At 40.8% G+C, this 12,273-nt stretch overlaps 1 protein-coding gene across 13 annotated transcripts in view; it reads left to right on the top strand.

The window, feature by feature from the left end:
- WDPCP (WD repeat containing planar cell polarity effector) overlaps positions 1 to 12,273 on the top strand; it is a 201,271-nt gene that overhangs the window by 116,029 nt on the left and 72,969 nt on the right. For all 13 annotated transcript variants that reach the window (XM_034432467.3, XM_034432462.3, XM_087886501.1 and 10 more), the window contains one exon: positions 1,647 to 1,770. In XM_034432467.3, coding sequence (XP_034288358.2) covers positions 1,647 to 1,770 — 124 coding nt within the window. The remainder of the gene's footprint in view (positions 1 to 1,646; positions 1,771 to 12,273) is intronic.

Here is a 12,273-nt window from a genome sequence, read left to right as displayed (position 1 = left end):
CTTTTTAATGGTTCTTTTAAATAGATTTTTTAAAATAAAACTATAATTGCAATAGTATTTAATCCAAGATCATGTAGCCTGGGTTAATTCAAAAATGTAAAATTTGTAAGGAAAAGCAGGAACTTCATGGCAGTAGTGTTTATTAAATTATTAAATTATATTTCCACAGATCATGTATGGGCCTTCCTTTGAAGTATCTATGACTCTAAAATTTTATTTGTCCATCTGCCTTAATAGGCAGGCCTATATCTAAAATCAAATTGTATCCACAATTTTTTTTAAAAAGGAAGGCATTTAATACATCATTCATTTAAGTAATTTGCATGGCATAACACTAACATTGGTTAAAGCTGTGCATCACTGGTTGCATTTATCTACTTCTAAATAATAGTACAAAAGATGGGGAAGACAGAGTGGGGGGAATAGCCAAAATATAAATATATTCAAGAATGTAATCCTAGGCAAAATTAATCAGAAAGAATATTGTTTAATTTTAAACTTGTGCAACATTTCACCTTTATTCAAGCTAGATAGGTATCCAGAGAATACAAGTTGTGTGAAAGTCCTGTCTGCAGCGGCTTTCGCCATACTTTATATTATTCCTATTTAGTGGTAATTGTAGTTCTGGTGCTTCAAAAAAGTTGGGATTAAGGAGCTAGAAAGATTCATTCCATTCCATAAACAGTATAATGATACCTTAAAGCAAAATACCTCATCATCTTGCAATCTGCCATGGGAAACATGCTGAAAACCCAAATATTGGCTATTTATGAAAGAGTTGCGGGAAAAAGTATTCCAAAGAAGGCCAAGGAATTGCTGCCAAATAATATTGCTGAATAGTCATGAGTCCCTGATGCCATTGGAGGCACAAATGTGAATGATTTGTAGTTGTTCATCAATCTTATCAAATCTAATAATAATGTTATCTTTATTTAATCTGTATATTTTGGCAGAAGGGAAAAGAGCATACTGGCAAGTTTCCCTTTTTTCTGTCCTACAGCAGGTGGCACAAGCTACCATTGTAAAACTTCCAATATTTCAGAAAGGAAGCAACATCCATATTGTACATTATAGTAAAGCTGGAAGTTTGCACTTAGATACTCTATTATCATGACATATATGACTCACCTTGTAACTATTAAAGCCTGCCAACCAATACTGAAAGTAGAAAAACATTCCTACAGTTATCAATGCTTCTTTTAGAGGTGCTGAAATACCTACAGAGGTCAAGTTGCTTCCCCCAGGGGCTAACCTTGGAAAAGATTTTTACCTGTGGGACAATGGAAAAGTTCTGACAAGCTAAGTCAGAACAGGAAGGATAAAAAGGAGACTGCTTTTTAGTAGGAAAAACTTTGCTTGAAGTTTTTTGCATAGTCATTAATCATTCTTGCCACGTTAAAATAATTAGATATCCATTTATTCTAAGATACTGACAGATTTTTGTTTTTGCTCCAGATCATCATAGGTGCTGCCTGAAATGATTGTTCATACATAGATTTGTTTCTGTACTGTCACTTTTTTAAAAAATGTATTCTTCCGAGCTGTAGGTTCATTTGAAAAGCTTGGCTGCCTGAAGACATAAGCCCATATTTCTTGAAGGGAATGTATTCCATTTGTTTAACTGCTGCTGTGTTTGAACTCCACAGCACAGCTGGAGGCAACTCTTGGGACATTTTATGCACCAACCCGACCTTTGTCTGAGACAACTATTTTGGGATACAGGGATCAGATCAGCAGATATGCACGAAGGTTCTTCCACCATCTGCTCAGGTGAACAACTATCCTGACTTTTACCAATTTCAAAGAATTTATACTGGGATTTCCATAAAAAATTATTAAAGCATTTAACATATTTTCTAGAAGACACACACACACAAACTTTCAGTGATATTTTGGCTCATTTGAACTAGTCCTTTTTCAAACATGTTCAGGTGCTATATATATTTGCTCTGTTTTCAGCGTACTAAGATTTTGTATCTCACTTATTTGTTCGACGTGGTTTATTTGTCATTTTAATTGTCAAGCAACTCTAAGTGGCTTACAACCTTACTGTTCATAAACAAGATTAAAATAGCCAAAAATTGTAAAAGATTATTTAAATAAATATTCCTATGCCAGAAAATCATAAAACCCATATAATAATATATTACAAAGGACAAATGCCTGTGAAATCATTTTCATGGTCATTATTTAAATGACATTATGTGCTGTATATGGGCTGCCTTTGCAGATTACCCAGAAATTTCAGTTGGCAATTTTGGGTTCCTCATGGTTGGCCTGTGTTATACCATTGATATGCAAGCTGTATTGCCTTCCAGTTTCTTTCTGGGTGCAATTCAGAAGCCTGATTTCACCTTTAAAGCTCTATATTGCACAGGACTAGGTTATTGTGGGATCAACCATTCTACTGAAGACACTTCCCATCCTACTAGACTGGATAGGGTGGAATAATAATAATAATAATAATAATAATAATAATAATAATAATAATAATAATAATAATAATAATAATAATTATTATTATTATTTTATTTCTATACCGCCCTTCTCCCGAAGGACTCAGGGCGGTGTACAGCCTATTAAAAACACAGAACAAAAACAACAATTAAAATTTAAAATCATTAAATAATTAGGCTCCAATTAAAATCCCAGAAATTTAAAATACCCCAATTTAAAATCGTTATGTTAATAGCCCGGCCTGGCGGAACAACAGGGTCTTTAGTGCGCAGCGAAACACCCGGAGGTCGGAGATCTTACGTATTTCCGGGGGCAGTTCATTCCACAGGGCTGGAGCTCCCACAGAGAAGGCCCTCCCCCTGGGTGTCGCCAGCCGACATAACTTGGCTGATGGCACCCTGAGGAGACCCTCTCTGTGGGAGCGGACTGGTCGGTGGGAGGCTATTGGTGGCAGAAGTCGGTCTCGAAGGTACCCGGGTCCTATGCCATGGAGCGCTTTAAAGGTGGTAACCAACACCTTGAATCGCACCCGGAAGACCACTGGGAGCCAGTGCAGCTCGCGCAGGAGGGGTGTCACGTGGGCGCAACGGGTTGCACCCATAACCACCCGCGCGGCCGCATTCTGGACCAGTTGGAGCCTCCGAGTGCTCTTCAAGGGGAGCCCCATGTAGAGAGCATTACAATAGTCCAGGCGGGAGGTGACAAGGGCGTGAGTGACCGTGCGCAAGGCGTCCCGATCTAGAAAGGGCTGCAACTGGCGAATCAGGCGAACCTGATAAAAGGCCCCCCTGGCCACGGCCGTCATATGCTCTTCTAAAGACAGCCGTGCATCCAGGAGGACACCAAGATTGCGAGCCCTCTCTGTGGGGGGCAAAGATTCACCCCCAATAGTCAGCGATGGCACCTGCTGACTATATCGGGGCGCCGGAAGCCACAGCCACTCGGTCTTGGAGGGGTTGAGTCTGAGCCTGTTCCTCCCCATCCAGGCCCGCACGGCCTCCAGGCAGCGGGACACCACATCAAGGGCATCGTTGGGGTGGTCTGGGGTGGAGATGTACAGCTGAGTATCATCAGCGTACAGATGACACTTCACCCCAAAACCACGGATGATCTCACCCAGCGGCTTCACTTAAATGTTGAACAGGAGGGGCGAGAGGACCGACCCTTGCGGCACTCCCCATGCGAGATGCCTCGAGGTCGACCTCTGTCCCCCTGCCAACACAAACTGCGAGCGGTCGGAGAGGAAGGAGGAGAACCACCGCAGAACGGTGCCCCCTATTCCTAACCCCCTCAACCGCTGCAGCATGTTACCATGGTTGATGGTATCAAAAGCTGCTGAGAGGTCTAATAGGACTAGGACAGAGGAGCAACCCCTGTCCTGAGCCCTCCAGAGATCATCCACCAACGCGACCAATGCCGTTTCTGTGCTGTACCCCTGCCTGAAGTCCGACTGGTACGGGTCCAGATAGATAGCTTCATCCAGGTGCCGGGGAAGTTGTCGTGCCACCACGCTCTCAACAACCTTCGCCACAAAACGGAGGTTGGAGACTGGACGATAGTTGGCTAATTCAGCCAGGTCCAGGGAAGGCTTCTTGAGGAGGGGCCTCACTACCGCCTCTTTCAAGGTGGCAGGAAAGGCACCCTCACTCAGAGAAGCACTTATAATCCCCTGGAACCAGCCTCGTGTAACCTCCCGGGAGGCCAGCACCAACCAGGAGGGACACGGGTCCAATAAACACGTGGCGGCACTAATCTTACCCAGAACCCTGTCCACATCCTCGGGAGTCACAGGATCAAACTCCTCCCAGATAACATTCTCAAGACCTGCCCTCGTCTCCTCCCATGGACTCATCCAGTCGGAGTCCAAGCCATCCCGAATCCGAGCGACTTTATCGTGCAGGAATTGCACAAAATCCTCAGCACGACCCTGCAAGGGATCTTCCCGCACTCCCCCCCGAAGAAGGGAGTGGGTCACCCTAAACAAGGCGGCTGGGCGGTTCTCTGCAGATGCGATAAGAGCGGAAAAATGGTTAGATTTTGCCGCTTTTATCGCCACTAGGTAGGTCTTGATATAAGACCTCACCTGTGTCCGGTCGGAATCGGATTGACTAGTCCTCCAAATGCTCTCTAGGCGTCTTTTCCGACGCTTCATCTCTCTCAGTTCCTCAGAGAACCAAGGAGCCAATTGAGATTCACTTCAACTCTCTTTAATGTTGACATCTGTGATACCTAGGAAGCGAGCCTTTTCCATAATGTAACCTTCTCTGTGAACAGACACCTTCCTTAGATATGTTGTTGTTAGTTGCGAAGTCGTGTCCGACCCATCGCAACCCCATGGACAACGTTCCTCCAGGCCTTCTTGTCCTCTGCCATCCTCCCTAGATATAGAAGATCCCTATTCTTCTTGTCATCCCAAAGACTGTTAAAATCTGACTCTGTTCTTAGGTCTCAGGTCAGGATAGGAGGCAAGCCCAGCATATTTTTGTATTTTTCTTTAAGTGGGTAATGTTATGACAGTTGTGATGTGATAGAATGTTAATCTTATGTTTGTATTATTTGTGTATTTGCTTGCTAGTCACGTAGGGTTGTTATACAGCTGGTGATATACTTATTTTCAAATAATGAAATAAATACCACTAATCACAAAACCTAGAAAAATTATTCAGTTACTATAATGTGGTCCCTTTTCTACTCAAGTAGAAAAACAATGAATGAAAGGTAATGTATATAAATGCACACACAATTCCTTTTTAGACTTAATTTCATAATAATCTTTACTTGTGAATACTCTTTGTGAACTTTCAAAAGATTCACAAAACTAAGCATGTATTGCTTTGTATCGCTTGATTCTTTTTTATGTAATTCAGAGCAGTTTATATCTGGTGAATCTCTGGGCTTTTACATTTACTGAACGTGAAAGATTACTGCAACATCTTTTTCCTAAAGGAAAAATAAATACACAGTATATGAAAGGCATAAAAGTATTGATAGCTTAACTACAGTTAACTTAGTTGACAGTTCCCTAATTAGGGAAAAGAAAAGAAGAAAGACAAAAGACCTCATTCAGCAATAAAGTGCCCTTGTAAGAGTGGTTTGCTTTAGCCATTAGCAAAGTACATCTCTCTTCCCTGCTGAGATAGCTGATATCCTTAAATATTCTAGATGAGAACAGTTTTTTAGAAAATATTTTGAAAGAGAAAATTAATAAATGTAACGTTATTAGGAATTTCCCTCATTATAAGAACATATTCCTTTACTACTGCTTTTGACTATGTCAGCTGATGTCATCACTGTATGAAAATATGGTTGGTTTAAGCAGTTAAGAATGGTTCCTAAATATTAATGTAACATGTATCTGGCGGTGTTTGAAGCACCTAAATTATGCTTTATACCCAAAAGCTAATTAAGAGTTTGTTCAGGTGTTAGTATCAAAAATAACTTTCAGGAAAAAGATTTAACAAGAATCCTGAAATCTGTTAATAGACATCCTTTTTGGAATACATTTTAGCTTCTAATCACTTTGTAAAGGTAATCAAAATGTATTGGTGTCAGTATGACTCCAAGACAAAGTAAAAAGGATGGTTTGTTCTGTAAAACTAAAGATAGGGACTCTGACATAACCGGATGTTAAGTTTCTGTTTTGTTTTGTTTTAAGATTTCATCCAGTAAAATATTCAAATTTTTCATTCTACAATATTTTTAGGTCAAGGTAGTTAAAGTGATAGTTTTTATTTTGTTTAAATATTTTGATGCTATATGGCTATGTAAGCCAAGTATTCTATGCAGTTCACATTGTAATCAAAACTAGGTAAAATAGAAGGGGAATATAAAGAAACAATTATGTACATTTCAAAACTGGTTGTACTTGCAGAGAATAAGTTGTACAGCACTGGATTCTGAAGAGTTTGTGTTTTTGAAGACAATGGGGGAGTCACATATCATTTTCTATTTCCCACCTTCAAAGTGACAAATGCTTCCCAATTTCATTGTCCCTTCCTTCCTTCCTTCCTTCCTTCCTTCCTTCCTTCCTTCCTTCCTTCCTTCCTTCCTTCCTTCCTTGTAATGAAAGCTCTAATGGCTTTAAATCAGAATGTCAAATGCTTGAATCTTAGAATCTGATCATAAATGTTCTAATCTACTGCACTTTTTTAAATTGTTGGGCCATCTTATTTGCACAATAGTAGCAGGAACTCATGTTAGCCTATATTTGTCTCTGCTATAGGGCTGTCTTAGGGTGTAGACATGCTGATAAGTTTACTCAATGCAGCTTTCAAGAATGTTTTTACATAATCATTAGAGGGCTAAAGCTAGAACAGACAAAAGGCCAAAGACAATTAAAGTATCATAGCTGATTTTTAACATACAAGGTTGAGCAAAATAAATGTGAAACAACAGGTGTCACAAGTTATTATCAGCATTTTTAATTAACCCTTAACCATAGACGTACTATTTTGACTACGCTATTACAGTCATAATGACCTCAGTAACAAAAAGACATTCGATATTTTCATGGTTGGATCTAAAAATTGATGTATAGAGCAGTAAACCAAAAAAGGCATTGATCTCTATCAAATCCATATTGTGCAGGTCACTTTTTGTTTCTTCATCCTTGAACTTTAATCTTTCTTCTCTAATTTTTACATTGGTCCACTGAATGATGGCAATTTTCTAAATTTCTTTAGAAAACAATAATTTCCAAATCTCTAGGGGAGTAGGTGAATTTCCAAAATTTCTAGCTGCTGGCTGCAGTCTAAGTAATTGCACAACCATATTGTGACTAGCAGTTCTGGATCTATTGCTTCCAAAAGGTGCAGAAAACCATTTGAATTTGTTCTTGCCATATAAATTATTGCACGCCATAGATTATATCAGGTTATCAATTTCATTGGGAGCTTCATCATTGCTGATGTCAGAATCAGTGGTAGCGGGAGATTCCTCATCTTCCATTACAAAATTTTCATCACAATCCAATTCCACTTCACTCAGATCACTCTCTGCTTCTCCATACCATTTTAGAACAGTTTCTTTGAAGTTTGGATCACCAAATTGCATTCTTTTTGGCGGAAAACCTGGCCCCAACATTATTTTAAAAAATATGTTAACAAAGATCTGCAGTCAAAATGGCATAGGACCTGGATATCTTCGAGACCGTCTGCTGCCACCAACGACCTCCCACCGACAGGTGCGCTCCCACAGAGAGGGCCTCCTCAGGGTGCCATCGGCCAAGCAATGTAGACTGGTGGCCCCCAGGGGGAGGGCCTTCTCTGTGGGGGCACCTGCCCTCTGGAATCAACTGCCCCCAGAGATACGAAGAATTCAAGACCTCGGTGCCTTCCGCCGTGCCCTGAAGACATTTCATTTTCAGCAAGCCGGGCTGGCTTAACACTTTTTAAATGTTTTTTTAATATGTTTTGTTATTGTTTTTTAACTTTGGGGCCAAACTTATATATATCTTTTTAAATTGTTTTTAATGTTTGTATCTATGTTTTTTACTTTGGCTGTACACCGCCCTGAGACCTTCGGGAGAAGGGCGGTCTATAAATTTGAATAATAAATAAATAATAATAAATAAAATGACCAAAACTCAAATTCAAATGCCACTACAGAAAACTCCAAATAACAAACGTGATGCTGCATACACTCTTATTGTTGGGAAAACAAAAGCTATTCACAACTGGAATGGTCCATTTCTAAAAATAGGGGTGTTCTGAACATTTTGGAAAACTATTGCAGTCACTATGACCACAGGTCTGTGGTTATGGGTTAACATCAGTTTTCAAAGCAAAGTATTTTGGAAGGTTGTGATGGATTGTGCCTATATAGAAAGATAAAAGGTAAACAGAAGTTTCTGAATAGTAAGACGTTGGGAAACTAAGAGGCAGTGAAAGTTAAGAATTATTTGTAGCTCATATAGAATCAAAGACAAGCAATTTAAGCAATGTCTCTACACACACACAAAGCATTAGAGGGAAATGAGAATGATATGATGTGGAAATGGAAAATGAAATAAGGATCTACTGACAAGAACAAAGCCATCTTAGTTAAGATCAGTTGCAATTGGCTTCCAGTTTGCTGCTGGCCGCCGCTAGATGCTCCTTCGGGATCGTCAGCTTCCACTGCCTGTCAGAGCCGCCTTCACAACGGAATGGCGGCTCGAAAAAACTCCGTTTCCATGAGGAAACGGAGATAGAGCCGGCAGGGGTGGGTAGAACTCTCTGCAGAGTCCCAAAAGTTTTTCTTTTACTTTTGGGACGGAGCGGATGAGATGCCCCATATCCCCAGCCGCTGCTCCGGGCTTTGGGAGACCTCTGTTAATGCAGAGCCAGGCGTCAAGAGCAAGCCTGCGAATTTAACAGATTATTCAAAGAAAATGTGAGCTGGACCTGTAATACTGAATCGCAAGTATTTTACTTATCTTTTAAAAAGTACTTAAGAGAAAGAGAAAAAGAAAGGGGAAAAGAAAAAAACCTTTTAAAATCGCGTCTGCCGCGGCTGGAGAAGAGGCTGAAAGGGAAAGTCCTTCCGTTTCCTATTATTACAATGTAGCGGAATAAATACCACTGGCTACATTTGTAGACAAAACTTCGCTCCTGTGCTTTTTTCTCTCTTTTTCCCCTGGAGACTTGACATTGTTGTTGATTGGAAAGAAGTCTTTTTTCCTGTTTTTTTTTTTAACAAAGCCTGCCTGGGCGGAAACATGGCACTGAGACTTATAAAGTCAGATAAACAAGTAGGGGGGGGGATTCCCCCATTAACAACTTAAAGGAACAAGTTTTAACTCTTCAGTCTCAGAAACCTGATTTTAATATAATAGAATTTCTCTTAGAGGAGATTGAAAGAAGGGATGACATTGTGAATCAGCATCTTGAAAAATTTAAGCAGGAAATTAAAGAATTGGTGAAATCTAAGTTTGATTTTTTGGAGCGAAAAATTTTAAAAGTGGCTAATGGTTTTTCAGAATTTATGACACAGCTGGATACAAATACTAATTTACTAGAGTCTAAAATGGAAGAAATTCAAGATAAATTGGACAATAGAATTCAAAAGATTGAAAATGATTTGATAAACACTCAGGATAATAGCTCAGAAGAAAAACCTAAAATGGATGCTGTTCAAAAGTCTGGTAATGTAGAAAATCTACAACAGAGGATTGAAAAAGAGGTTCTAATGGTACAATATAATTTTACAGAATATGTGATAAGACTAAGAGGCTTGCAGGAAAATAACAGAGATGATTTAAGGAGAATATCTTCTGAAATTCTAGCTGGGATTTTAAAGGTTCAACCTGAGGAAGTGTTTTGTAGGATTGACAGAGTTTACAGAATAAATTCCTGGATTGCTAAGCAAAGGCAACTGCCTAGAGATGTGGTGATTTATTTCACAGATAAAGAAATTAGGAATAATATTGTGCAAAATTCCTTTAATTCAAATTTGCAATTGTATGGAAGAAAGATTTGGATTTACAAGGAACTCCCACCTAAGATATTAATGGAAAGGAAGAAATTTGGTTTTCTGGTGACTGAGTTAAAAAAGAGAAATATCCCATTTAGGTGGGACGCCCCAGTTGGTATTATATTGAGATATCAAGGAGAAAGATACCAGCTAAATACTGTTGAAAGAGCGGAAGAATTTTATCAAAATAGGTTGAAAATGAATTTAACATCTTCAGGTATAATACAGGATAAGCAGAAGGAGCTGGAAATAAAGGGAGAATATCGAATTACAGAGACTGTACCAGATAAATTGCCTTTGGATTTATCGGATACCCCAGCTGGATTATCTACAAATTTGAGAGAAGTGGCATCTGACTTTAATGTGATGACTTATCAAGGCAAAGACAAGCATGGAAACCAATCAGGGGACATACAAGGGATAAAAAAGAAACATGAGACACAAAAACAAAACCAACAAGACCAATCTACAAAGCAGAATGAAAACAGACTAGTTGATACACAATCTGTAGAAAGGAAACCAGGATGGAAATCAAACCCACAAAAAGAAAAGAAAAAAAAAGAAATAGGTTGCATAAAAATAGAAATTTCTAAATCAAGCAACAGTGAAGCCAGTGACTTTAAAATATGAATGATTATGTGAAAACATAGAGGAGGCGACGTATTGGTCAATATCATCCTGAGGATAGTGGCAGATCTCTGCATTGCCGTAATCTTGGGACGTGAAAAGAGCCTTAATCTGATGGATTTGAATTATCCACTTTGGAATTTCTTTTTGTGTTGATAAATATATTATAATTATCTTGAATCAGGCAAGAGAATTATGCTGGGGCACGCAGAAGATCGGGTTGTTACCCACTACGATGATGGGAATCAATAATCCTGATGAAACCCACAATTATTACTATATGGAATATAATTATAATGTCACTCGGGTGGTTGTTTTTACTTTTATACATATAAGAAGATATTTACTACTGAGGGGGGCAGATATGATTGAAGATTTTGAATAAATTGTTGCATCAGCAAGCTATGTTACCCTATTATGGATGTTGGTTCTAATAATCCAGTGGAAAGACTTCAAAGAAGATATTATATGGACGATAAATTTAAAGTCATTGTCCTTTCTTTTTTTATTTAGATATAATGGAATATATATATATATATATTTAAGTAGTGTGGGCAGTGAATCAAAGATATTAAGAACTGTTGTGTATGGTAATTTTGCAGGACAGTGGGTGAATAAGCTAAGCAGACTGATTAGTTTAAGAAAAGGGATTTTCTTAACAACAGGGGTTGTTCCTCTGTTCTGGTCCTGTTAGACCTCTCAGCGGCTTTTGATACCATCGACCATGGTATCATGCTGCACCGGCTGGAAGAGTTGGGGATGGGAGGCACCGTGTTGCGGTGGTTCTCCTCCTTTCTCTCCGACCGGTCGCAGTTTGTGTTGGCAGGGGGGCAGAGGTCGACCTCGAGGCCTCTCATTTGTGGAGTGCCGCAGGGATCGGTCCTCTCGCCCCTTCTGTTCAACATTTATGTGAAGCCGCTGGGTGAGATCATCCATGGCTTTGGGGTGAGATACCACCAGTACGCTGATGACACCCAGCTGTACATCTCCACCCCAGGCCACCCCAACGATGCCCTTGAAGTGATGTCCCAGTGCCTGGAGGCTGTACGGGTCTGGATGGGGAGGAACAGGCTCAAGCTCAACCCTTCCAAGACTGAGTGGCTGTGGCTCCCGGCATCCCGATATAGTCAGTTGACTCCATCACTGACTATTGGGGGCGAGTCATTGGCCCCCACAGAGAGGGCTCGCAATCTGGGAGTCCTCCTGGATATGCAGCTGTCCTTGGAGGAACATCTGACGGCTGTAACCAGGGGGACCTTTTGTCAGGTTCGCCTGATTCGCCAGTTGCGGCCCTTTCTTGATCGGGATTCCCTGTGCACAGTCACTCACGCCCTCGTCACCTCTCGCCTTGACTATTGCAACGCTCTCTACATGGGGCTCCCCTTGAGGAGCACCCGGAGGCTCCAGCTGGTCCAGAACGCAGCAGCGCGGGTAGTGACGGGAGCAGCATGGCGCTCCCATGTAACACCGCTCCTGCGCGAGCTGCACTGGCTCCCAGTTGTCTTCCGGGTGCGCTTCAAGGTGTTGGTTATCACCTTTAAAGCGCTCCATGGCATAGGGCCTAGCTATCTTCGAGACCGCCTGCTGCTACCAACGACCTCCCATCGACCCGTGCGCTCCCACAGAGAGGGCCTCCTCGGGGTGCCATCAGCCAGACAATGTAGGCTGGTGACCCCCAGGGGGAGAGCCTTCTCTGTGGGGGCACCTACCCTCTGGAATCAGCTCCCCCCAGAGATA

Source organism: Pantherophis guttatus, chromosome 1 (genome assembly GCF_059756535.1).
Source record: "Pantherophis guttatus breed Tessera chromosome 1, ASM5975653v1, whole genome shotgun sequence".
Lineage (NCBI taxonomy): Eukaryota > Metazoa > Chordata > Lepidosauria > Squamata > Colubridae > Pantherophis > Pantherophis guttatus.
Note: the sequence above shows the minus strand (reverse complement) of the source record. Positions and strands in the feature narration are given on the sequence as shown.